The 27,634-nt window shown below is 34.9% G+C and overlaps 3 protein-coding genes across 4 annotated transcripts; 2 read left to right on the top strand and 1 right to left on the bottom strand.

Moving 5' to 3' along the window:
• Nucleotides 1-1,234: 1,234 nt before the first annotated feature.
• Nucleotides 1,235-4,447, top strand: LOC21396324. Of its 2 annotated transcripts, XM_024167932.1 has the most exons (7): nucleotides 1,235-1,549; nucleotides 1,637-1,796; nucleotides 2,248-2,605; nucleotides 2,805-2,875; nucleotides 3,036-3,134; nucleotides 3,249-3,389; nucleotides 4,373-4,447. In XM_024167932.1, the coding sequence occupies exons 1-6, from the start codon at nucleotides 1,446-1,448 to the stop codon at nucleotides 3,357-3,359; spliced, it is 903 nt and encodes a 300-aa protein (XP_024023700.1). In that variant the 5' UTR covers nucleotides 1,235-1,445; the 3' UTR covers nucleotides 3,360-3,389; nucleotides 4,373-4,447. The 2 variants fall into 2 exon arrangements, with proteins under 2 accessions (XP_024023700.1, XP_024023699.1); XM_024167931.1 differs by having other exon boundaries at nucleotides 1,235-1,796.
• Nucleotides 3,403-8,429, bottom strand: LOC21396323 (E3 ubiquitin-protein ligase ORTHRUS 2). The gene is made up of 9 exons (XM_024167930.1): nucleotides 7,844-8,429; nucleotides 6,114-6,646; nucleotides 5,658-5,783; nucleotides 5,316-5,415; nucleotides 5,148-5,209; nucleotides 4,965-5,067; nucleotides 4,689-4,836; nucleotides 4,333-4,556; nucleotides 3,403-4,031 (listed from the first exon to the last, which is right to left on the bottom strand). Exons 1-9 carry the CDS (start codon nucleotides 8,333-8,335, stop codon nucleotides 3,735-3,737), a joined length of 2,085 nt encoding a protein of 694 aa, XP_024023698.1. The 5' UTR covers nucleotides 8,336-8,429; the 3' UTR covers nucleotides 3,403-3,734.
• Nucleotides 8,430-20,672: 12,243 nt separating this feature from the next.
• Nucleotides 20,673-25,200, top strand: LOC21396322 (glycine--tRNA ligase, mitochondrial 1). The gene is made up of 9 exons (XM_010101724.2): nucleotides 20,673-21,369; nucleotides 21,681-22,063; nucleotides 22,175-22,292; nucleotides 22,607-22,801; nucleotides 22,900-23,124; nucleotides 23,458-23,517; nucleotides 23,628-23,708; nucleotides 23,807-24,212; nucleotides 24,782-25,200. The coding sequence occupies exons 1-9, from the start codon at nucleotides 20,908-20,910 to the stop codon at nucleotides 25,018-25,020; spliced, it is 2,169 nt and encodes a 722-aa protein (XP_010100026.2). The 5' UTR covers nucleotides 20,673-20,907; the 3' UTR covers nucleotides 25,021-25,200.
• The last annotated feature ends 2,434 nt before the right edge of the window (nucleotides 25,201-27,634 follow it).

Here is a 27,634-nt window from a genome sequence, read left to right as displayed (position 1 = left end):
TAGGACTAAATAGAAAATGTATTATTGATAATTTTTTTATTTTTAATTATTAAATTTATATTAAAAATTATTTATTATATATTTTTTAATTTAATGTGATTTTAAATTAATTTAAAAATTAAAAATTAACACTATTAATAAGAATAACTTATCAAAAAAATTCTTTTATTACGATAAATATTCATGCATTTATCAAAGTACAAGAGACGTTTAGTTCATAAATTAGAATCATGTGATTAAAATTATTTTTTATTTATGTGTATTTTTTATGAGAAAAAACACTGTAATAAATCATGAACTATGATTCAAATCATAGTTTAAATCCTCTAACTAAACGTTCCTAAATAACGATGACTTTTTTAAATCCAAAGACAATTCTCCAAATTATACTTCCAACAAATCGAACCTCACATTAGTGCATTAAGCTGTTACACAATAAAGTGGAATTCATAGTGCATTAAAACTATTACATAATAAAGTGGATTTCATGTTTTTTTTGCAATTTTTTATTATGTAATAATTATTTTGAGAGGGTACAAAACTAAAGAGGTGAAGTAAAGAGTGGCACACTCTCTAAGATTTCATTCATTTTATCGATTTAAATTTTCAGTTTTAAATTTTTACAGTAAAAAATTTTTAAAAAATGTCACATCTAACTTTTTATAGTTATAGGAAAAAGCTCTCAAAAAATATCATATCTTAACTCGAATTAAAAACTCAAATTCGCGAAGTGAACAAGGTCTAAATGTCTCTTATTTTCAAGAAATTAGGAGAAATCATTTTAAATTAAAAGTGATTGGACCCAACGTTAAGTGAAAAGGGAAGCGGGGATTGAGGAGAATTGAGAAAATTGTAAGATTTATTTTTAAAAATACATAAGTTAAATTTTTACCTTCATTTTTTATTAATGTTCTTTTATTAGTATAATTATTTAATTAAAAAAATTATTAATTAAAAATAAAAGATAAAAATTATGATCCATATAATCGTTTCATTTCTCCTCAAGGATCCAATTAGGTTTGACTTGCCTGGTGGGTTGAATTACATGGGCCTCACTTGTGTTGGGTTCAAACAACTAACTAATTGGGCTACGGCCCAAAAGAGTCAGCTTCGAGCCACCGAATGGATTTTTTTTTTTTTTTTGTTGGGGTTGGGGTACAATTTGACAAATGATGCATCATCACGTGTGTGGTTGGTAGTGAAGCAAAGTAAGTGAGGATTCTAGATTGTTTTTTTCTCAAGTTTAACGCAACTTGTTTCTTGGTTCCGTAAAAGACAGAGAGTTAATAGGAGCAGATAATAGGTTTATGGTTGAAGAAGTGAGTACTGTGGAGTTTGTTTGTTAATCAATAGGTGAAGTCGTAGAGAGAGAGAGAGAGAGAGAGAGAGAGAGTTGTGTTACTGTTTAATAATTAATTAATATTTTGTTATTAAAAAAAAGGGCAATGGCGGCGGCGGCGGCGGCGTCAGGAGTAGCGGTATTGGCAACGGTCGTGTGTTGTGATCACAACAAACACAGACCCACAACTTCCCCAACTCCAAGTCTAAGGTTGTCGGATTATTCCAAGCCTTTCCACAAATCCCGCAACTATTATTATTGTTATAATCCTAACATTCAATTTCCAACAACTACAAGTAATTCTACTACAACTAGTAGTAGTCGAAGTGGATCATATTCATCAACCAGAAGCAGAAGCAGAAGCAGAAGCAAGTTCAAATGCAAGGCTGTCGGAGATAGCTCTGTTTATCAAGGAATGTACGGTCCTTGGACCGTCGATCCCTCCGATGTTCGAGAGGCACGTTTCTCTTTTTCTCTTTCCATATATGCATGTTTCTCAAATTATTCGATTTTCCTTTTTCTTTTATTAGTTGGAATTAGTTAGTTCTAAGTTGTCTTGCTAAAAAATTTTAAGAAAAGATTACACCAAAACATTGAAATTAGAAGAGCTCTCTTATAGTTATTTGGAGGAAATGCAAAAACAATATCTAAGGCAGCGTTTATACATCAATATTAATTAAATCTAAGCCTAAGAGTATTTTATTATTTATATTTATTTGCAGTTGATCATATCGTTAAATCAATATATCGAAAACCAAACGAGTGGAATCATATTTTGAATATATCCAACCTTGCATTGTCTAAGCAATTATAATTTTGTATCGATATTTTTCTTTGAAGAATCCGACCTTATTATTAGCTATTTTTCAATTTTTTTTTCTAGTTATATCAGTTTTTATTATTTGTAGGTGATATTATACAGATCAGGACTAGTTACAGCGGCTGCCTCATTTGTGGCTGCAGCATCAGCCGCTTTCTTGCCAGATAACTTGAGAGGGTTAATAGAGCAGAATCTCGACTTGTTATACGTGATTGGAGGGGGTGGATTGGGTTTGTCATTGGTCTTGATCCACATATATGTCACTGAAATCAAGCGGACGCTTCAAGCGTTGTGGGCGCTTGGGGTGGTCGGGTCCGCCGTGACCTACACGAGCTTGGCTGCACCGTCTGGGCAGGGGCTGGTCCAATACGTTGTGGATAACCCGACCGCCATCTGGTTTGTCGGTCCTCTGTTTGCAGCGCTCACCGGTCTTGTCTTCAAGGAAGGTAAAAAATGTGCTACTATTCCTACTATGTGGTGATTGCATCATCAATGATGGTGATCAATGATGGTGTTAAGTAGTAATTTTCATTCATATTTGTTATGTCTACTATGTTTGTTCCAAATACGAATCCCTTCCTTCTTTCATTATATTTTCTTTCATTATATATCTATGAATTTCTTTTTAAAACATTATGAAAACAGGTCTTTGTTATGGAAAACTTGAAGCTGGAATTCTCACTTTCATAATACCCGCTGTTCTTCTTGGCCACCTGGTATTCTTCTTGCCTCTCCTTCAACCTAGTTTTTACAATGCTGTTTTATAGTTAATTGCCAACAGAACTCATGTACCATTTTAAGTTTTAAGAATTTTCTTTTTTTAGCTTGTTCAAATATAGCAATCTTAAATTTTGACGAGCTTGGTTTGACACGCAGAGTGGTTTGATGGATGATGGGGTAAAACTTGCTCTGCTTGGTTCGTGGATGGCACTTTTCGTGATATTCGCCGGAAGGAAGTTTTCTCAGCCCATTAAGGTAAGTCTCTTTTAAGTTCGAACTGAGCAAGATTTGAGCTAATGAAATTCATTTAAATTAGTGTTCAATACAGAGCCTTGATTTAAGACTTACAAACTTGTATTTTCTTCCCAGGATGACATTGGTGACAAGTCCGTCTTCATGTTCAATTCTCTCCCGGAAGATGAAAAAAAGGCGTTGATTGGGAAGCTTGAGCAGCAAAAGTTAGGCCAGAATCTTGATTAGAAAGGAACGTGACAAAAATTACTTAACAAGGTAGATAGGAACTTGAAGTAGCTAGATGAAATTTTCGTTGTGCAATATTTCATCACCAAATAATAATAATAATAATAAAAAAGCATCATCGCTTTTTCCAAAATGCATCGAAGTTTTTCCCCACTATCTAAATCACAAAACAATGTTCTTTGGCTGCAAACTCCAGCACCTGGCCGTTCCAATCAAAAAGAGGAAACTAAGAAAATATATAGAAGACAGTTTTGCAAATGTTCTAAAACTTGCTGAGTCTGTTTAACTTTGCGCTCTTTTGGGTTTTCTTCAGGCTTCATAGTACTGTCTGTGTTCTCATCTTTAGAACCATTATGCTGCTCAAGCGATACCTTGTCATCTGAGTTTGGACCTGCATTGAGGTTTCACAGAATTCCCTGTTTTGTCACCGTTAGATTTGGTGCCATTCTGCAGATCAACGGATGCCTTGACATCCAATTTAGTGTCAGAATTGGAATTAACAGTAGTGTCAGAATCCACAGTGTTGTTCTCTTTGGCTTCCTCCTCCCTATTTTCAGTACAACTTGCTTCATCATCATCACTCATTCCAGGCTTTGAAGTCTCGCCATTCTCTTCAGACTCCATTTCCTTTTGCTTGAGTGATTCAATGATACTCGTCAATTCTCTATTAACCTGTCACGGAAACACAGAATCAGATTAAGTAGACACTTGTACATCTTCCCAACAAAATGCTCAACAGAGAACTCTACTATTCCTATTTTCAATCTCTCTTGCAAATCACTTCTCTTTTTTTTTTTGTTCCATACCAAACAGTAGGAAAAAAACACAAATCATTTCTACCACAGATATTTGGGATCCGCAAGAATAAGTTTATGTTCAGCATCCACCAACTCCGGGCTTCTCTTTTCAAAATCTCTTGTACTTTTTCTCTTTTTTGTCCTTACTAATAGGGTGTAAAGATCAGTTGTCATACCTGAGGATTCTGAAGAAACTCAGCTATGTCGTTTGTGCAGGATGTGTGCGGACATTTCATAACATTCTTCTGGGTTCGCAAGGTTCTTCTGCCTTCACAATTCCTGTGTCTCAAAAGAGTTTGACCAGCAAATGCACCCTCTAGACAAGCTTTGCAGAAGTTATGAGCACATGGGGTTGTAATTGGAAGAGTCATCACCTTCCGACAAATATTACAGCTAAACTCTGCAAATCCCACAATTTGTTTTGTAAGAACATTACTACGGCAATGTGGTGTTGGAGAAAGGGGGAATAATGCAGACCACAAAAGAATAAATGCAGGTTAAAAATATAGAATATGTTAGAATACTACTATACCTTTTAAGAGCCGTTCTCTGACGGTATTATTCTGTTTGCAACGTTTGAATTTCCTCCTTTCCTCTCCAACATTCACCAAATCATCAGTATTCACCCGTTTTTTGCTGGGGGGTGGAGGCTTCTTCCACAACCAACGACCCTTTTCCTCCTGGAAAGCATGATAGGAGTTGGTACATGTTAGAACATTTTGAACTATTAACTCACTTCAAGCTGAGATCTTCGACAAGAAAAGAAAAGAAAAAGATAATTGTTTGAATTGAAACAGCATTAACTTACATCATAGTCCCAGGCAGGAGATTCCTTTCTCTCAGTCAGATCAACTGCTCTATTCAACTCCGGAATAGCTGGCAATGGCCTGGGAAGATCCCCGTGCTCATTGCTGCATAAAGATTTACCAAAGAATTAGGTCCAATAGATTGAGAGGGTTACACAAAGAGAGATATATGACTTTGAGCAGACCTTGTCCATGGAGCTGGCTCATTGTCACATCTAACAAAAAGATACCTGCAAACCTTATAACCCTAAAACCATATAAAAAGAAAACTGTCAGTACACATAGAAAGCAAAGCCGTAGCCTAACTGAATGTTTAACTGTTTTCATTGTTATCCTATGCATTTTTATCTTACTTGATTTCCATTTTTGCGCCAGCATTTCTCAATTCTGTAAACTCCGTCATAACGGACTCCAGTTTCTGGGGCATAAGCTGAGCGCTTCTCCTTGTGAGACCTGCAAAAAAAAAAAAAAAAAAAAGAAAAAAGAAAGAAAGAAAGATGAGAGAAGAAACCTTTGCCCTACAGAAGGGTCGTGACAGATATTTACAGAATATATCTCTGTATCTGCAAAAATGGTGAATGCAGGAAAGAAACTCAAGCAGGAATAGCTCATTCTCATTGTCTAACCTCTATAGTCAGTACTGCATTTTATATTAATAGTACCATATTAATTAAACAAACTATTTTTAGTGTTACCTGACAACTCGAACAGGGTAACCTTTCCGGCAACTAACACGCAATGCTTCATTCAACTTTTCAAACTTCTGGTCAAAAGAATGTGTAGCATTTGTGCGTTTATTGCCACTGAGGTCTCTCCCACCGCTGGCAATTACAAATCAGAAAATGGTAATTAGACGCCATAACGTTGGAGGAAAAATAAAACACCTCTCTCCCAAACGACAGCGAGAGCGAGAGGAGGAAAGAGTCTAAGACAACAAGGGCAGGAGCAAATAATCAATATGAGAAATAAGGCATTAGCACAAAATCAAACAACAAATAGGCATCATTTTCTGATTGAAAACAAAAACCATAATACAATTAAGGATTTAGGTTGTACAATATGGTAATCAGTGTATGCTACTAATCAAACCAAAGACATTCATCAGATAACATGGCAAAAGATGAGACAAAATAATCTAAGCATTACCATACCTGCCAGTATAAAGGAACCACTCGCCGTGATCCTCATCATCTTCATAACCTCCAGAAAGTGTCACTGATTGGGCACCATAACCTGACTGGCCAGCAATCCCAGAAACATGAGGAAAATGGGTCCCCCATTGTCTGCATTCCATCCTATCTTCCCATGATTCCCCAACCAACACTCCCTGATTTCTTGTTGGATCATTTTCAGCAAGAATGGGGCCAAAGTGATCAGGAGCGACTGTGACAAAGATCTTTCCAGAGCAAGCATTGGCCTTTCCGGACTTTTTTGCACGCTCGGTCGTGAAGCATTTGTCTGGGCGGTTCTGGTTGTGAACAAAATGATAAACTTTGGGTTGTCCCACCTGGGCGTTGGATTTGGAGATCTTAGCCATTCGGATGGCCATGACAAGTGCCGAGTTGATGCGAGGATTGCGCATCACCCTTGGTGGAATTGAGTTGCGGCAATTTGCGCATGTGTGCTTCCCCTGCCCAACCCATTTCTCGAAGCACTTGAGGCAGAAGTTGTGCCCACAAGGTGTCTGAAACCACAAAGCAAGAAAGACACAAATAGTCAGAAATGAATTAAAATAAAATTCATGCAACATTTGAAAACCTCCTGTTGAAATTCTGATACAGGAGTAATCAGAAATCACCCTTGCATTTCATTTCCATATAAAAGACACGGAATCAATGATAAAAGCGAACTATGTGAAAAAGAAAATGGCAAGACAAATTATATGGGTGAGCAGTAATCTAATCAGCACTGAGAACAAACGATATTGTTTTCTACCTTTCTCATTTTTATTCATTTAAAGATTTAAAGATTCTTCGTAGTGCCCAGAACGTGTCTGAATCGACAAAGAAGAAATAACAAGTAAAACATAAAAGGAAATGGAAACAATGCAAGCAATATTGCACTAAACTCTTAGGCATTGTCTGGTAGGGAGGATAAAAGTGGAAAGAGGCATTGGGGTGTGAGGATAAGTGAATAGATTTGAAGATTTATACTTGTTTGGATTCAAAATCCTCCACATAACTCCAACTTTGATCCTTCCAAAATTAGAAACATCGGAGGAAATAATCATAAAAACATAATAAGAAAGGGATTGTTTGTCTCCTCCATTTTCCTCACCTCCTTGTGTATTACATCCTTGATATGGATTAAACAGTAATCAGTATCACCCAAAACCCTGAACATCTAAAAGGAACAGGATCAGCCATGACGCAAAGGAAAATGCCAAGACATAATGAACGGCCTTGTTTGGTACTCTATTTTTTTCTCCTTTTAACCAATCTACTCAAGACTAGGGAAAAATCAATGAAAAATGCAAAAGAATCCAAAACACGCAATCCAAGGAAAGCCTAGGATTACTACTCTGTTCACTCTCGGCTTTTGAAATTTTCGTCAATCGATTGGATTCTTTCGAAAAAGGAGGACCAGCAGATAAAGGATTTTTATGCTGCTTTTTTGTTCTTTTCCCAGGAAAACAACAGAAAAATTGAAACTTTGCCACGATTGGGCCCGATTCCGTAACGTAATGCCTTATTATCGAAACCCAAACCCAGACGAATAGTGTGGGGTAAAAAAAAAACGATTTTCTGTCTATTTCTTTTCCAGGAAAATGACAGAAAATTGAAATTTTGCCGCGATTGGGCACGATTTTAGTAAAGCAAAAGCAGACGAAGAGCGAAAAACTAAAAGGAAAAGAAAAAAAATAACCGATTATTCACATTACCGTAACAGGCCTCTCCGGAAGCTGCATGCAAATCGAGCAGTTGAGATTGCCGCCGAGAAGATCGAGGAGCTCGTTACCGGCATTGGCATCGGAACCACCACTGCCATCGGAAGAAGGAGGCTTAGCGTCACCATCGCCGTCGCGGTCGCACTTGCACATGAGCTCCTGGCGTCGCTCGGCCTTCTGGCGCTCAGTGAGGGAGGAGTCGGACTCGATCGCGCGGATGGCGGCGATCAAGTCGGAAGTCGACTGGTCAGCGGTTACTGCGGCGGAGGAAGGAAGAGAGTAGAGAGAGGAGCAGTCAGGGCAGGTCCACTTCACAGCGTCGCCCATGGATTCCGGGGGACGAGAAAGGCAAGGGACGTGCCAGGGGGTGGCGCAGGTGTTGCAGGTGAGAGTCTCGTTGGCCATGGAAGACGGCTTCACCTTGCACACCATGCAAACGCCGTCGCCGTCGCAGGGGAGGTCGCTGTTGCTAACCTGCGCCGCCATTGGGTGATCGTGGCGTAGGATAAGGAATATGAAGAGTTTTTCTTTTTCCTTTTTTTTTTTTAAGTCTCTGACTCAAGAGAGGGCGAGAGAGAGAGAGGAGAGGGCGAGAGAGAAAGAGATAGGGGTTGACGAAGGGAAATGGTATTTTTGTAATGCTATTTGTAGGGTTTGGATTGGGCGGGCCATTTTGAAATGCGACTTTGTTGCGCGTGATTTTCGAAAAAAATTTGGGCAGATTTTTTTTCCCTCTCATTCTTTCGTCTTCTCTCTCTTGGGTCCCTTTTTGGTAAAGTTTTGTTTGAGCGAGGCCAATTTGCAAATATGCAATCCAGCTGTTACTTGTGGGACCCCACGTATGTGTATTTTCCCAATTGGTGGTGATGATCGAGGCATGCTCGTTCCCCCAAATCCCGTAATGCCTTATTTAGTGGGGTCGTCATGTTAACTAATTAAATATTAATCAAAAATAAATGCTAGAGCTAAGCACTAATTATAGATTCATTGTATTGTATGTTTACCTACACGTAATCAGAATAAACATGAATTAGAGTGAGCAAGATTTAGAGTGAAAAATCAGAGTCAGAATAAGCTGTTTACTTGGTGATAGGATTCGAAATTGGAGTCATTTCAAATCTCATTAATACGTTTACTTACACCCAAACTCGGAATGAAAAAATGTAAAAATATTAATATACCCTTTAAATCAATTTGATATTTTCAATTTAAAAAATATATTGTGTACTTATTATATTAAAATTAATCATAATTAAAATATTTAGTGTAATAATTGAGTACTAAAATAATAAATATATGTTGCATTTATTATTTTTTGAATTTTATTTTTAATTGTGTATTTATAAGTAAAATAAGGGTATGATAGTAAATTAATATTAATATTAGGAATGAGAGTCTCAATCCTAAATTTGAGTGGGGCCCACCAATCTCACTCCCATTTCAGGATAAAAAATAACAAGTAAACATGAGATTGACTCCATTTCCCCACTCCCATTCTTCAATCCTGATAAGTAAACATGCCATCATGATTCTTCAATCCTGATAAGTAAACAAACCATAGTTCAAATACACTGATTTTGATTATGATTTTTGAAATTTAAAATTTTTTATAAAAAAAACATTATAATAGAATTATAAAATCATGAATTTAAACTCATAAAACAAACATATTTAAATAAAACGGTGGGTTTCATATTACTGGCTTGCTTTCTAATAGAAGGTAATACTAACTATTTAGCTCTAGTGTCTTGTAATATTATTCTTAATAAGAATGAGGAATGTTAACATCATTTTTTGTCACTCTCTACATTTTTTATTTGACATGTGGACTTTAATATGTCATTTTTTGTTTAAATAATAATAATATATTATGTTAGCGAAATTCACATGTCAAACAATGATAAAGCTAGTGGTAAAGAGAGTGAGAGAAAGAGTGATGTTAGCATTTCTCTATATAGATTGCAATTCATGTCGGTGGGTTGTATTAACGTCGAGTTAAGGGTTAATATTTGCATCAATTAATCTAATCCATGAATGGTGGAGAATCATCAACCTTAACATGACCCGCCTTGACATAGATCGACACTTACGCGACCCACAAACCTGTTATTTTTGTGCACATTTAACTCTAAATTAACATGCAACCACTTAGGGCTCATTTGGTATATGGGTTATCCTATAGTGCAAACTCATGGTTTTAGTTATACCATAGTATTTTTCTTTAACAACAAAATTGAATTTCAAAAGTTATAAATCAAGAACATTGGTTTGAACCATGATTTGAACTCATATACCAAATAAGCCTGAAGGAGTAGAGATTGCGATTCGTAAAAAAATCTCGTTGCCTTTAAGGGCCACAAAACTTGGCCTTAAATACGTAGGCAATCAGGTATCTAGCCTTGGAGACCTCACATGGCAATATCTAGTTGAGGAAGACTTGTTGAAAAGGCATTGGCGCTGAAGGACAGTGCCACAGGGAAGGTGTTGATTTTTAAAACGTTTTCGAGTGCGGAAGTTTGGTAGTGCGGATCGTGTATAACAAAAAATTTCACAAAACTTTTTGAATATGCTATAGTTTATATTAATTTATGCAATAATAAATTAATCATATTAATTTATGATAATAAATACCTTAACGACGATTAAGACGATAGCTTGAATTATTTGGCCAATGAACGATCCTTGCTCCAAAGCTTTCTTAGAATACTAAAGCCTTCCTCATCTAATCCTTGAAACTTGCAAGACGTAGAGTGTGGGCTCAGGATAATTATCGAGTCACTCAATAATTTGTATTATTTCACTATTAACGCATGTACGTGAACAAATTAGGAAAAATTGGAAGAACACTTGTTCTATCTTTTTTTCTCTAAACTTTCGGCCACACTTAGGGAATTAGAAGATAAAAAAATCTTATTATCCAATTCTTATTGTCTCATATTTATAGAACACTAGAAGAACTATTTTATTTGTAGACAAAGCAATAAGAATTGGTAACTAATATATTTTAATCTCATTAAAATATAATTTCCCTTTTAATTTTGAAAATAAACTTTCCTTCTCTTTTCTTATAGGGTTGGCCAACATAGTGCATGAGAGAGAAAAATTATTCCTTAATCCAGTTTCTAATTTTAGCTCAAATTCAATTATAAATAAAGTAACACTTTACTTTCCTTTTTGAATTTAATTGGAAAACTTGTCAAACAAGTAAACTGCATTTACTTGGAGAGCAAGCAACTAAATCACAGTGAAATTTTTCCCTGTCACACGCCCCTTGTGGTCCCACCACATTATGTGACAGAATAATTAAATAATCACATTATTTAATATATAATTAATTCTTAATTAATTATTCGAGAGTGAAATAAAATCTAAATAATTCATCTTGTTTTGCAAATAATACGAGGATGACGGGGGGACTCATAGACTTATATTTTTTAGCTCTAATAAAATTAATAATTAATTAAACTCTTTAATTAAATAATTAATTATATTAATTCTAAAAAGTTATTCCACTAAAAACTTGAATTGCACTATCGAAGTTATAGACATAATTTACTTCTAAGAACTTAAAGTGTCCATTTGATATAATCACTACATATAGATCGAGTCTCCATAAATAATTCATAATTATAGTTAGGTAAAATCTGCTAACCTCTCTAATTACATCTTTATCCTCGAGTACCATTGATTCTCTAATGAATAGTATATTTATAAAACACATTCATGAATACGAGCTCGTTACTTATTCAAGTACCGAATCAACCCTTAAGGGAATTATTTATCTGCTTATTCAAAGAATAAGGAATGGATTGCATCTTGTATATTAACATTCTCAGTTATCCATTTCATCATGTTTTCAATATACAAAGAATAAGATTTAGCATCTCAAAATTTGTACCGAGTAAATAAAAAAACACGAATCCACAAATAGAAGTCTACTAACAACTCATGATTAAGATCGTTCTATATATGACCATCGGTAGACTCAAATTTGATTTTCTATATTTAACAGAAATTATCAGAAAATCAAATTGTGTCTGTGTCCCAGTTATACATAATATCATTATGGATAATACACTTATTCAATATCCCTCTATATTAATGATGCAGATAACTCCATTCCATTCTTAGTGGGAATGACATGTATTAGTAATGTTTTAATTAAAGATTCTAAAACTTTAATTAAATTCATTACGAACATCGTTTCAATTATTATCATTAAATATTATCCTCTCATATATAACACATATATACAATATTTAAGGTTACATTAATAATCACGGAATTTTCAATGATATTCATAAAGTATTCAATAATACATGCACATAAATAATGAATAAACTATTTTATTAATCAAATAATAAAATATCATTATTACATCTCATGCTTTAAGGACACCATTCCCAACAGAAGAGAGGGGGATCGCGCTTGAAAGATGAGAAGTTCATAGGCAATGGCACAAGGAAGAAAGGTTAACCTGGTTGAGGCTTTATGGGGAAGAGCTTCGTTGCCAACGCTAGCAAAAGCGAGAGAACATAGGTGATAAAGAAAGGGGAAAAAGTGACAAAAAGAAAAATATTATTTTTTATTGTAGGTAGGTGCTTTTTAAGATCCAAAGTGTTTTTTTTTTAAGAGGGACAAAATAAATGAAATTTTTCTAAGAGTGTGTTTGGTTGGAAGGAAAGATTCTGAAACTTTAATTAAATTCATTACGAATATCGTTTCAATTATTATCCTTAAATATTATACTCTCATATATAACACCTATATACAATATTTAAGGTTACTTAAATAATCACGAAATTTTCAATGATATTCATAAAGTATTCAATAATACATGCACATAAATAATGAATAAACTATTTTATTAATCAAATAATAAAATATCATTATTACATCTCATGTTTTAAGAACGCCATTCCCAATAGAAGGGAGGGGGATCGCGCTTGAAAGACGGGAAGTTCATAGGCAATGGCACAAGGAAGAAAGGTTAAACTTGTTAAGCCTTTATGGGGAAGAGCTTCAATGCCAACACTAGCAAAAGCGAGAGAACATAGAGTGATAGAGAAAGGGAGAAAAGTGACAAAAAGAAAAATATTATTTTTTATTGTAGGTAGGTGCTTTTTAAGACCCAAAGTGTTTTTTTTAAAAGGGACAAAATAAATAAAATTTTTCTAAGAGTGTGTTTGGTTGGAAGGAAAGATGGAGGGATGGAGAGGGGTGGAAAGAGAGGGCAAATCACTTGTTTAGTTGGAGGGAGGAGATGAAGGAAGGGGTTGATGGAATGAGAGCTCATCCTCTTAGGGCCACAAAATTACATCATTCCAATTATGGAATGATTCATAGAACCATCCAAATCATGCTTAAGAAGACTTTTTTATCCTATAGAAAAAGTATTGGCAAATAATAAGAAAGGTAATATACTAATTTAACAACCATACATTCATCCATCCTTTTCAACTCTCATTGCATCTTATGAAGTAATATGAAGGATTATGGTCATCCTCCTCATCCTTCATATTATCCATCCTTTCAACCATTTACATATTTATTGCTCTCCATCCCTCATACCAAACGGAGCCTAAGTGGTATTTTGTGATTGACTACCATGACAAAAAAATGTAAGTTAAACATATAATAATTACATAAATATGTTTCACCGGTGAGTTAAAAAAATGAATTTATACGAGATAAAATATAATAACACAAAAAGTTAAATTTGAATTTATGTGAGAGAAAATGTTATAGTTAAAATTTTAAATTGTGATTGGAACAAACGAACGGAGCCTATGATTTTTAAAATATTTTAAAAAATAAGTATATTACAATTTCATATTTTCTTTTGAAGAATGACTGTCACGCCCCCAAATAGGGGTTAGTGACGTGGATGATTGCTTAGAAATTAAACCTGATTAAGAGGGTGGTTAAACGGTTAACATTTAAAAAATTTGATTTCAAAACTAAAACACTTAGGTATTTCCAAACAAGGCCCGCTATTTTAACGAAATCGAGTTTTTAGAAAAGGTGAGGCGAACTCTAGAAAACACAATCATTGTTAAGATCGGCTTCAAAAGTCAGCCTCCGGCGTCCACAGGGTTACAATTTGTACACACATAATTAAATACAGGAAAGTAAATAACTGGCATAAACCACAGTCTAGTTATGTTTAAGGTTTACAATCCATAGTTAATACATGCCTTAATAAGTTTGATAGTGAAGGAAAATGTTTCACCGCTTCCTTTCTTTTAGAATTGAATTCCTCACTTATTCTGCGCTACTTCTAGCGTCACCTAGGTGGGGTTAATACATTTTGAAACATATGAAAAATGAGCGAAAGACCTAGTAGGATAAAAGTTATAAAACTAAATAAATAAGTAAATAAAATGAGATAGTCAGGCCCGAAATAATCAATCGGAACCAAACGACCTTTTTCTGAAAGGTAAATAAACTGAAATTCCATATTACAGGCAACCAAGAAGTAATTTAAGTAATTAAATTACTCACGACCAAAGCGATGCCAAACGCCACTGTAGTGGCCCGTACGAGTTTCGGGTTCTACCCCCAAGGACACGATCTCCATATAGTGGTGGAACTTCGGGCCGACAGGCTGCCCGAAGCCTGAATTTTTTCAGGCTCGGGCGGGCAGGCCCATATGCCGGCCCGTCCAAGGTGGAAATTCAGGCTCGAGCTCGGGTAGCCTGAATTTTAAGACCACGCCGGAGCCCGCCACCGTGTAGGTGCCGTCGACCGCCGTCCGCCGGAGTTTTTTTTGAATTTTTTCGGGCCCGAAGCCCGAACTACCAAAAAAAGTTCAAAAATCGACCATTGTGCCCGACCCGAAAATAAGCCCGAAACCCAAATTTTACCCGAAAGCTTGAATGCCTAAAAACCTGTCCAACGGCTACTTTTTTGCCCGTTGCCGCTCGAATACGCTCGAAACCCGCCCGAACCTAACTAGCCATTGCACATTGATTTTTTTTGAAAAAAATCAAATTTTTAACCCAAAAATTTCCCTATAAATACCCCCCATCCTTCACACATTTTTCTCACTCAAACTCTCTCAATCCCTCTCAATTTCTCTCAATCTCTCTCAATCTCTCAAATCTCTTTCAAAATTTTTCTAAAAACTATCACATTATCCTAAAGCTATCTCACTCAAATCGCTCTTATTTTTTTTTTATAATGGATCCTTTTGGTTATAGTGGTATTCCTGTTGATGCCCAACACAACATGGAAGAAGGACAATTTCCCACTAATGAATTTGTTACGCAGGAATCTACTAATCCGAGCCTTGGTGGACGTACTGGAGGTCGTGGTCGCAATGGTGGTGGGCGTGAAAAAGCGGCGAGTGCCAGTACGACTGCGTCTACAAGTGTTGCAACCTCTAGGAGAAAATGCAAGCGCACCTCGACAGTTTGGGATCACTTTGACATAATTGATGAGATCGACAATGAAGGTAACACTAAACATATAGCTCAGTGTAAATATTGTTTATCTAAATTACAATGTGACACTATTCATGGTACCACACACTTGAGAAGACACTCTGAAAAGTGTCTTCAAAAGCTTAGCCAATCTGGCGGATCCGAACTCCGCCAAACACAATTATCTTTTGATCGCGCAACTGGTGGTCTAACAACTTGGAAATACGATCCGCAAGTAGATCGTATGAAAGTTGTATGAATGATAGCTGTTTTAGATCAACCACTTAGTTTTGTAAAGTATTCTAATTGGCAACGATATATTAAGGTTGTACATAATCCTAATGCACAATTCACTTCAAAAACTACTCTTAGGAAAGATTTATTAAAATTATTTAAAAAAGAAAAAGAAGCATTAATAAACCTTTTACACTCGACTAGCGGGTGCGTTGCGTTAACGGCAGATATTTGGGCTGCCGTTGCTAACAAAAATTATTTAGCTGTAACCGGACATTACTTTAAAGGATTTGATTTAGATAAAATAATATTATGTTTTAAATGTGTTCTCGAATCACATAGCACGGATTTAATATATAGTATAATTTTATATGTAATTGATGAATTTAGACTAAGAGATAAAGTAATGGCTATAACATTAGATAATGCTGGTGCCAATACAAAAGCAATTGAGTTCTTTGAAAATGATTTAAGTTTATTCGGTGATGGTACAATTTTTCACCAATGTTGTGCATGTCACGTAATCAATTTAATAGTTAAATCCGGTTTAAAAGAAATGGGTAATCACATTAAAAAAATTAGAGATAGTCTTGCATAGATTCAAGGTAGTAACCAAAGACAAGAATATTGGTTTAGGTTCTTACAAGCATTAAATATACCTCCTAGAGTATTAGCGTTAGATATGATTATAAGATGGAACTTAACTTACATTATGCTTCAACAATGCATCCCCTATAAGGATGCCATACCAAACTATATGTGTGCAAAATTAGGAGTAGGACATATAGACAAATTTGATTGGTAAATTGTCGAAGTTTTGTATCAATTTTTAGGTAGGTTTCATGAAGTTACTTTAAAACTTAGTGGAACATACTACCCAACATCACCTTTAGCTTTAGGTGAACTTTTAAGAATTAGTATTTTATTTAGAGAATATAGGGAGGACCCAATCTTAGGAGTTCTTATTCATTCTATGGAAAAAAAATTTAAAAAATATTGGTCTAAGTTGCCTTTGTTGTATGGTTTATGTACTATTTTTTATCCTAGATTAAAATTAGAAGGTTTAGAAAGTGGTTTATAAAACTTAGGTGAATTTTTAGGCATTAATTGTTTGGACCAATATCCAATAATAAAGAAAAAAATATATTTGATCTATAGTAAATATGAGATTAGGTTTAGAGTACCTCGTAAAGTACAGGAACCGCAACAACAAGACGAAAACCCGCATTCATTCTTGAATATTTTCAGGTTGAAGAAGAAGAAGAAGACAACTCAAACAGAAGCTGTGAGTGAATCTTCATCAACAAGTGGCAGTGGCAGCGGCAGCTTTAACGATCTTATGGCGTACCTCAGTGAAGGCTTAGTAGTCGGCGGTACGGCAGAATCATTTGACTTAGTTCAATGGTGGAGGGCACGGGCACTAACTTGGCCAATCCTAACTCGATTGGCAATGGATATATTTTCGATCCCAGTCTCCACTATTTCATCCGAACAAGCCTTCAATACGACAGGAAGAATACTTGAGGAATGCCAGAATGCATTGCAAAGGAATATTGTTGAAGCCTTGGTTTGCATTAAGGATTGGAATCGGGCCGATCAACGTCTACAAGATACAATTTCACCGGCAAGCCAAGAATGAATCGATGAACAATTTGTAATTCGTCATAAAATGATTGCACTCTTTTTTTCTTGCCAAGTTTTTATCCCAATTGGGTTTTTATTGGTAAAGTTTTTAACGAGGCAATCATGAATTACAAATTTAAAAATTAATAAAGAAATAATTTTTTTATGTAGTTCGTGTGTTCATTTCAAATTTCAAATTGTAATATATATATATATATATATAAATTTTAACACAATATAACTTAATATTAAAAAAAAATTTAAAAAAATTCAGGCTACTTGGGTGGGCTCGGGCGGCCTAATATAAGCCCGCGGGCCGTTCAAGGTGAAATTCGGGTTCGGGCGGGTGGCCCGAATTTTTCGGGCGGGTCGGGCTCGGGCAAAAACTCAATTTTTTTGAGCGGTCTCGGGTGGTTCGTCCAAAGTTCCAGCACTATCTCCATATCCTATCTAGGGCATCAACGGGCTTACCAGTTCGCAAGGTATCTTATCTTACGAAAATGTTCATTAAAAGTTGAAATCAATCCATTATGAGATCAATAGCCAAAAATCAAGCTATTATCTTGAAAATACTTTTCTTTATCAACATATTATTATCTTTTGAAAACATTATTTGGCCAAAACACTTTAAAACAGGCTAACAAGAAAATGGGTAAGAAAATCCTACCTCTCGGATGTCAAACCTGTGGCTAACTTCTCGTCACCTTGACCTCCGAAAGCTTTAAAGCTCTAATACTCGATCTTATCCACTAGCTTTATCACAAAAGCAGTGTCTTAGGATATATTTATCATTCCTAAAACGTATTGAGCTCAATCATGTTTAATTGTTTCCTACTAGTATGCCTTGACTCAAATCCAAGTTTCACAAACGGTTTTATAATTCAGTTTAGGGGTTCTTTAAAAATTTAAATCCAATTCATGGGTTTGGTTTCCTATTTAATTTCAGTTTAAAAATAAGTTTTTAAAGAAATTTCGGCAGCATGCCAGCATAAATAGGAAAAATGCCAAACCTGCAATTCAAGTTTAATTTCAAAATAAATTCTCCAGAATCCATCAAAATCAGTTTCCAATCAATTTAACAAGTCTAATAACTGAAAACCCCCAAATTTAATTCAATTCTAACAATAATTGTTCAAATCCAAACCCTAACTCAAAATTATTCAAATCTAACAAAAATTAAACTTTCTCAAGTGTAAAATTCAAATCAAATAGTGGGTTTCCAGGGGGTTTACCTCAAATTAATTGATAGAGCCTTGTTTCCCTTGGTTTCTCTTGTTTTCCTTTTTTTGTGTGTGTCTTGGTAGCAAGCCGAGAGAGAGAAAGAGAGAAAGAGAGAGAGAGAGAGAGAGAGAGAAACGGCCGGAAAAAGGGAGAGGGAACCGGAGAGAGACAACCGGCAGGAGAGAGAGAGAGAGCCCGGAGGAAGTGGCCGGCGGTGGAAGAAAAGGGAGAGAGAGAGAGAGGTGCAGTGGGCGTGGAACCAGATATGAGAGAGAGGAAAGAAAAAGAAGGAAAGAAAGAGAGATAGAGAGAGGGGCTGGGCTGCACGGGAAGGAAAGAAGAAAAGGAAAAAAAAAAAAAAGAAAAGAAGAAAAAAAAGAAAAAGGAAAAAGAAAAGAAAGGAAGAAAAAAAAAAGAAAATAGAAAAAGGGAAAAAGGGAAAAATACATTAAAAATTTAAGTGTATTTTCAAAAACTTTTAGGGCGAAATCATAAATCCTGAAAATAATTTAAAGTTCATTGATTAATTTTAAAAATCAAATTAGGCACACTAATAACTCACAATTTAGCATAATTAAACATGTTTAATTCTGGAAGGTGTTACAATTACGGGTGCATTTGGTTGTAGTGGGAGAATGGTAATGAGAATAGCAATGAGAATGATAATGGAATAAAATGAAAATGAAAGATGATTCATTTGTTTAGTTCTACTTTTACAAATACAATGAAATGAGAAATTAATATTTTCATGTTGACAAAATTACCCCTCATACTAATAAAACTAATATCATATATATTAATATAATCATTTAATAACTAATATTATATATATATAATTATAAGGATATAATATATATAATTATAATTATAGTTATATAATATTTATTATTATAATATAATTATAATATATAATATAATAAAATAATAATATTGTGATTATTTTATATTATAATGTTACAACTATACTATATTATATTATTAGAAATTATATTAAATTTATATTGTAATTATATAAATACTTAATTATAATATTATAAAATATAATATCTAATTATAATTATAATATTATATATTTAAAATAATAAAATCTTAATTTTTATTATAACTATCATATTATTATTGAAAACATCACATCTATATCATATAATATAATATAACATAACATAATATAATGTAATATTATTATTTATAAAATATATAATTATTATATTTAATTTTATAAAAAAATACTACTATCCTAATTATTATTATAATTATTTATTACAATATCACAATTATATTATATTATAATGATAAATATAATTACAATGTATAATACATAATATAAGATATTATTATAATATTAAATATGATATATTATAATGTACGTATATAATTATAATATATTTTATTATATGTTATAAGATATAATTACATTATAATATAAATTATTATAATATAATACTAATTATATTATAAATGTTAATATTATAATATTTATAATTATAATATTTAAAGGTAACGATGGAAAAGAAAATTAAAAGAGCTTGGAATGAACATTTCTCTTATATGAAGAAGGAATGATGATTCAGCCATTTGATAAAAAAATCATTCTATTTTGAATGACCATTCATTTTTTTAAAACCAACTAAACATAAAAATGAATATTGATTTTTTTTCCATTCCCCCAAATCAAAACACACTCTAAGAGTATGTTTGGTAGGAAAAAAATGTAGAAGGAAGAAAGGTGGAGGGATTTTGGGAGGAAAAATGAAAATGTAGGTTGTTTGGTAGGAGAGAAAAGAGAAAAGAAGAGAAAATGGAATGAAAAATAATACATGTGGGCCCTACCATTTTTTTTCTTTCCACAAGTGGGCAGAAAATGGGATGAAAAATGGAGACAGCTCATTAAAGTGAGCAAAGTTACTAAAGTACCATTTTATCCATCAACATTCAAGTAAAAAATTTAAGGGTATAAAAGTAATTTACGAGTAAGATTTTTTCTTTCCTCCCAATTTAATTTTTAATACCAAACAAGTGAAGGTAAACTCATTTTTTTTGCATCTTCTCATACCAAACAACATAAAAAAAATCAATTTTCTTTCTATCATTGCTATTTTCTATCATTTTTATATTTTCTTTCCATCATACTTTCTTTTATTCCTGCCAAACATAGCATAAAAGATTATGTTATGTGGCGTGTTTTTTACGCCAGAAATTTGTATGGTCCGGCCTATTTTCAGACAAAAATTCATCCAAGAATTGAGCGAGTAGTTTCAAGTCTCGAAGCGGGTTGTTGTGATAAATAAAAAAATATCAGAAAAATTCCTTTTCCTTCTACGAAAAATATCTTACAAGTAAAATCTTAATTTTTTTTTTCTTTTCTTGAAACGTAGTATTATCTAGGTCTCAAAACTCTCTCAGAATAAAAAGGTATACAAATCGTACGATTGAGAACAATACATAGGAGCATTGTCTTAAATTTTTCCGGAGGATATTGAGACCCAAACCCTAGTGGAATTGTAGTAGTGGAGTAGTGAGCGAGAGGCAGAGAGAGATTCTTGCGTTCTTATTCGCATGCGCTGCATTTCTTTGTCTGGGTTCGGTTTCAAATCAGTTTCATCTTTCTTCAACCTCCGAGCCCTAAGCTTCACCTTCTCATCAATGGCGTCCTCCGAGGATTCTCTCCGCCGAGCGCTCGCCGATAAGCAATCGGCGGTGGAAGCGCAGGCTAACAGCGTCCGTGCTCTCAAGGCCGCTGGCGCTCCCAAGCCAGACGTCGAAACAGCCATCGAAGCCCTCAATGCGCTCAAGCTGCAGAAGGCTTCCATCGAGAAGGATCTCCAAGCAGCTGTCACCGGCGCCGCCGATGGCTCCGCTGTCAGCAGGGAGGCTTTCCGACAGGCGGTGCTCAACACTTTGGAACGTCGTCTGTTTTACATTCTGTCGTTCAAGATCTACCGCGGCGTCGCCGGGCTTTATGACTACGGTCCGCCTGGTTGCGCTGTTAGGTCTAATGTTCTTGCGTTTTGGCGTCAGGTTTGTTTATCTCTCGATTCAGTCTATATATGTACATATATGTTGTATATATGTTTATACCTGCTGGATATTCGTGTCTTTCATGTTAATTGGACTGGACCATTGAATTTCAAACCAGGCCTAATAAATTCTGTCTGATATTTCTTTCATGTTAATTGGACTGGACCATTGAATTCTGTTTGATATTGAAGTATTGAATTAAATCTAATTTTGATTATATGGAAATTCGTAGATGAATTGGAAATTGTTTTATTGAATTTATTTCAGTTCTTTTTGTATGGAGTACTGAGTGAATTCCTAATTTGTTGCAGCACTTTGTTCTTGAGGAGAACATGTTGGAAGTGCACTGTCCCTCAGTGACCCCTGAAATTGTTCTCAAAGCTTCGGGGCATGTCGATAAATTCACCGATCTTATGGTCAAGGATGAGAAAACTGGTACTTGCTTCCGGGCTGATCACTTGCTCAAGGACTTTTGCAATGAAAAACTTCAGAAGGACCTTACCATTTCTGCCGAGACTGCTGCTGAGTTGAGACATGTCCTTGCTACTTTGGATGATCTGTCATCCGACGAGCTTGGTGCGAAAATCAGAAAGTATGGCATCACAGCTCCGGACACTAGGAATCCACTTTCGGATCCTTACCCATTCAATCTGATGTTCCAGACATCGATTGGCCCATCTGGCTTGAGCCCTGGGTGAGCATGTTGCCTTTTGGTACTGATTCAATTTTGAGGTTTTTATTGATTTATTTATTTTCCCTGTTTAGTCTTGATAACTAGGTTATATTTAAATCTTGTTTGCTGTAGGTACATGCGGCCAGAAACTGCTCAAGGCATATTTGTAAACTTCAAAGACTTGTATTATTACAATGGGAACAAACTCCCTTTTGCTGCTGCTCAAATTGGCGAGGCTTTTAGAAATGAGGTTTGAAGTGCTCTCTTAATACTCAACATGTCTTATTGCATACTTCTCTATTGCATATGAGCATGTTCACGGGTCTTTCTGCTTGGAAATGTTTCTTTTAGCATTGTGTATGGTGTCCCAAAACTGGCATTTGGCCTTCTCATGTCTTAACAGAATGGGAAAGAATATTCTGTACTCGACATTTTCTGTTCCTTAGTACTGTGGGTTTTTGTGATCAATACTTATGCTGTTGACCTAATGCAGCCATGCGAGATCTGGCACATTCTTCGTCTGAAACTATAACCACCGGCTCTTTTTGTGTTTTACGTCTGTAGATATCACCTCGCCAAGGCCTTCTGAGAGTTCGTGAGTTCACACTTGCTGAGATTGAGCACTTTGTTGATCCAGAGGACAAATCTCACCCAAAGTTTTCAGAAGTTGCAAATCTCGAGTTTCTGATGTTCCCAAGGAAAGAACAAACTTCTGGCCAATCTGCAAAGATAATTCGATTGGGTGAAGCAGTTGCCGAGGTTGCTTCATGTCAATTTTTAATGTTATTCCCACTGTGTATTTTGATTTTCCTATGTGTTCAAGAATTTGACAAACAACATTGTTGAATCTCACTTAGGGTATTGTTAACAATGAAACTCTTGGCTACTTCATTGGGAGAGTATATCTTTTCCTTACTCGTCTTGGTATACATGAAAACCATTTACGGTTCCGCCAGCACCTTGCTAATGAAATGGCTCACTATGCTGCTGACTGTTGGGATGCTGAGATTGAGTCGTCCTATGGCTGGATTGAGTGTGTCGGTATTGCAGATAGATCTGCATATGATTTACGTGCTCATTCAGTAAGTAATTGCTTTCTGTTCTCTAAAAACTTTAGCATTTTAATGTTGTACCAAAATGGTTTTGCATAATTTTTTCTGTCACTTTGTCCCCGTTTTTTTTTTTTTTTTTTTTTTTATAGCTCAAATAAGAAATATAAAACATATTTACATAGTGATGAGATGGTAAGATTTAACTTGCTGCAGAGAATTTGTATGCAGAACCTTTGACATGTATATACCATCAAAACAGTAGTAGTAGAACAAAAAATAGATTTGAATCCATAACCTGCTTTCGTCCACTTATGACAAAGGTTACATACTCACTGAATGTTGATTTTCTGTTTTTCACGACAGGAAAAAAGTGGCGTTGCACTTGTTGCTGCTGAAAAATTTTCAGAGCCCAGAGAAGTGGAGGTAATGCTATATTTTGATCACTCTTCTTTTGTACTTCATTTTATTTATTTCAATCATGATTCTTGATATTGGCCATCTTTATTTGATTAATGGTGCACGTGGGATTTCAGAAATTGGTTGTGATTCCGGTGAAGAAAGAGCTAGGTCTTGCGTTCAAGGGGAGCCAAAAGAATGTTGTTGAAGCTTTGGAGGTGAATCTTCAGTTAGCTTTTCTTTTGGTTCTTCCTTTTGTAGTTTTATGTAGTGAATTTTTGGCAAGATATTATGCATTTTTTTGCTTTCTGTTCAGGCAATGAAAGAAGAAGAAGCTTTGGAAATGAAAGCCAATTTAGAAACCAAAGGAGAGGTGGAGTTTTATGTCTGCACTCTTGAGAAGAATATAACTATTAAGAAGAGCATGGTGACGATTTCAAAGGAGAAGAAGAAAGAGCACCAAAGAGTCTTCACACCATCGGTAATCGAGCCATCTTTTGGTATTGGTCGCATTATATATTGCCTCTATGAGCACTCTTACTACATGAGACCAAGCAAAGCCGGGGATGAACAGTTAAATGTGTTTCGGTTCCCCCCACTCGTTGCACCTATTAAGTGCACAGTTTTCCCACTGGTTCAGAATCAACAGTATGAGAATGTTGCAAAAGACATTTCCAAGTCTTTGACTGCGGCTGGAATCTCTCATAAGATTGACATTACAGGTTTGTAATAAAAGATTCTCTCCTTGGCCTATTAAATTGATTACAATGGAGCACATAAATGCATTGATGTATCCACATACTTCAATTATTATTATTATTATTTTTACTTTCACTGCATTGTGGCTTGCAATGATTAATCAATCTCTTATATTTTGTTATGAAAATGTTGATTTTATGGCTCTGAATGATCAGTGGACAGTGATAACTGTTGCACTTTGTGGGCCAACTTGGAATCGGTGTGTTTCTTTAAAGAATAAAAAAAAAAAATATTTTTTTTCATGATCTGCCAATGGTAGAAGTTAAAAGCCTGAATCTTTAGCTTTTCATAACCATTATGAAAAGTAGTTGAATTCTTTGCCAATCACTTTCATAATTGTTTACCAAACATACTGCTATGAAAAGCTGCTTTCTCAGATTGTTCATAATCTGGCCAAAAGCAGGTTTACCAAATGGCAGATGGTGAAATTCTTTAATATTCACTTATAAGAGTTACAAATGCAATTCCAAAACTGGCCCTATGTGCTTGTACTTTTGCGGGTAACTGGTGACTGATGTTTTTCTTTTGGCAGGTACTTCCATAGGCAAAAGATATGCGAGAACTGATGAACTCGGTGTACCGTTTGCAATCACAGTGGACTCGACAACATCGGTGACGATAAGGGAGAGGGACAGCAAGGATCAAATACGTGTCGATGTGGAAGAGGCCGCAGCCATTGTCAAGGAGGTAACTGAGGGTCGCAGGACTTGGGAAGATGTCTGGTCGTCATTTCCGCATCATTCCTCTGTATCTGCAGATGCAGATGATTGAAATTGCGTACTTGCATTCATTTTGACACACAACAAAAGCATTGACATATTATATAATTTTGAGTTTATTAATTGTATGACAATTTACAGAGTCTAAAATGATGATCTGGAACCAGATTTTACAACGTTAGTCTGTACCTTTTCCGAAATTTCTAAATCTTCGGTTTTTTTTTTTTTACCTCATCTGGATTCGTTTCTGCATTTCTAAGGCCTAAGAGCAGTTGGTTTCTTTTTATTACTACTACTGTTATTATTACTATTAATTTTTTTGGCAATCATTATAAATAAATGTTGTCTTAAAATAAATCTTCATTTTCTTATCGTTGTATCGACGTTTAGTTTATAGATTTAGAATTATGAGTCAGAATTATTTTCGTTTTATGTGTTTTTTTTGTGAGAAAAAATATTGTAGCGAGTTACGAACCATGATTCGAATTTTGAGACGAATCTCTCTTCCAAATGCACATGATCCATATTTTTTTTCCCGAAATTTCATTAAAATTTGGAGCATTGATAATTTCAATGATACCAAAATTTTGTTGGCTCATAATAAATAAAAAAATGAAAGATTGAGGGGCTGTTCGGCAGTCCATTTTTTGAGTTAAAAACTTAAAAAGCAACTCGAATTACAACTTTATTTAAGTTCATGTTCTTTTAAGTTTGAAATCGAGTTTGAACTCGAGTTTGGGACTAAAACTCGAGTTCAAGTTTTCCCTTCAACTCGAGTTCAGAAACTCAAACTCAAATTAATGAACAGTAGTTTTTCTATTCTTCAAAATGTTATAACTTTTTCGTTTTAACTCTGATTGAGATGATTTTTTTTCTATGCGTTGACAACGAATAGACGAATAAAACCTCACCCATATACCATATTAAAATTTTCCATCAGCATTGAGTTTTTATTAAAATACTATCTAAATACAAATTCAAGTTTTGACTCACTCAAACACAAATTCAAAAATATTCGTATCTCAAACCATAACTCAAATATATACAACCAAATATAAACTCAAGTTACAACTTTAATTCAAGTTATAATTCAAACTCAACTTAAAATTTACACTCAAGTCACCTAACTCAAAAATGACAAAAGAACAGCCTTGAATAACTTTGTAACTTCTCATGCCATAATTCGAGTAATCAAAGGCGGCTTAAAATTATTACATGAATCAAATTGCAATTTATTGATGGATCATTCACATATATGCATAAAAAAATGAAAAAAAAACAAATAAACTACTAGCTTCTAACTCAATCGTTGAGGAAAAACTATGTACCAACTTTCATATACTCCTCTAAAATAGATGCACATTCTTTTTCTTTGTTCTTCAACTGATGAATTATATTGGGCAAGGTTTTTGATGGCTTTTTGCGTAACATTGCTATCGTATTCGAGCCCCATACGCTGTATATTTGTTCAATGCATCTTCAATTTATAGGAGATAGGTATTTATCGATAGATTCTTGAATATCCAACACATCATATTCTGATGTTTGGAGCTTAGCCAACGACTCCTTTGCCTTTTCAATAGCTAATTTCATACGTTTGTAAAAAACCTCAATTTCATATCTATCATCCTCTAAACGAGTTAATAATTTTTTTGAGTCACTTTGTTCAATATGTTTAAAGGTGAATTTGGCAGTTATCATAATGCACTGTACGATCAACACATCCCTACAAATCTCGGCCATCAATTCGTCCTCTTCCTTCTCACTTGATTGATCCTTATTAGATTCGGCCTCACTTGTTTGATCCTTCAATCCTTTGCTGTCACGATCCGATTTAACCTCACTTGTTTGATCCTTCTTGGGTAAAAGTCGATAACTTGGAGTGCAAGTTTCGTAGCTCGAGACCTCAGCTGACGACTGTTAGAAAATGATGGCATCGAGTGCGCAACGGAATTTAAAAAATTTAATCAACGTCAAAGCCAACCAAGAACATGTTCATGATGCTATATAACATAAATACTAAAGATCTAAATCATACCTTTTGAGATTTAGGAAACTGCACGTCTGACATATCAAAGCGTTCCAAACAGCAACCGGAAGAGCCTCAACCAACTGGTCTTCTTTGCTATTCTCGTTTCCACGATCGGAGTGTGGGTGGGCACACGTCGTTCAATCTCTTCTTGGTATTCTTGATCTCCTTCCAATCACAAGAGAGCCAAAGAAAAAATTGTTCTTGAGAATTAAACAATTTTTCCTCTCAAGAATCTTTTATCAATAGGCTCCAAGAAGTCTCTCAAGTGATCTTATGAGTAATGTGACTTAATAGGCTATTTATAGTGTTTAGGAAGTCATACTTCCGTAATAATTAGGTTTCCCAAAGTTCTAATCACATCCAGAGTCGATTTTACCACGTCAGCATGCATTTTACGTTACAACCGGTCGACCGGTGACAGAGATGTTATAACTCACCGGTCGACCTCTCTTCACTAACTGGTTGACCGGACCGGTCGACCTGTTTGCACTGACGAAAGTTGTTTTCCTAGTTTTTCAACACGGGAAACTTGCATAGAGCCTCAGTTTTGATTCAAGCAACCTAATAGAGAAATTGCATGATCAAAACAGTCATATAATAGTCTTCCCATATTAAACAACTCTTAAAACAATAA

The sequence above is a fragment of the Morus notabilis genome, unplaced genomic scaffold, assembly GCF_000414095.1.
Source record: "Morus notabilis unplaced genomic scaffold, ASM41409v2 Scaffold324, whole genome shotgun sequence".
NCBI classification, from domain to species: Eukaryota; Viridiplantae; Streptophyta; class Magnoliopsida; order Rosales; family Moraceae; genus Morus; species Morus notabilis.
The sequence above is the reverse complement of the archived record's forward strand: the minus strand, read 5'-3'. Positions and strand labels throughout refer to the sequence as shown.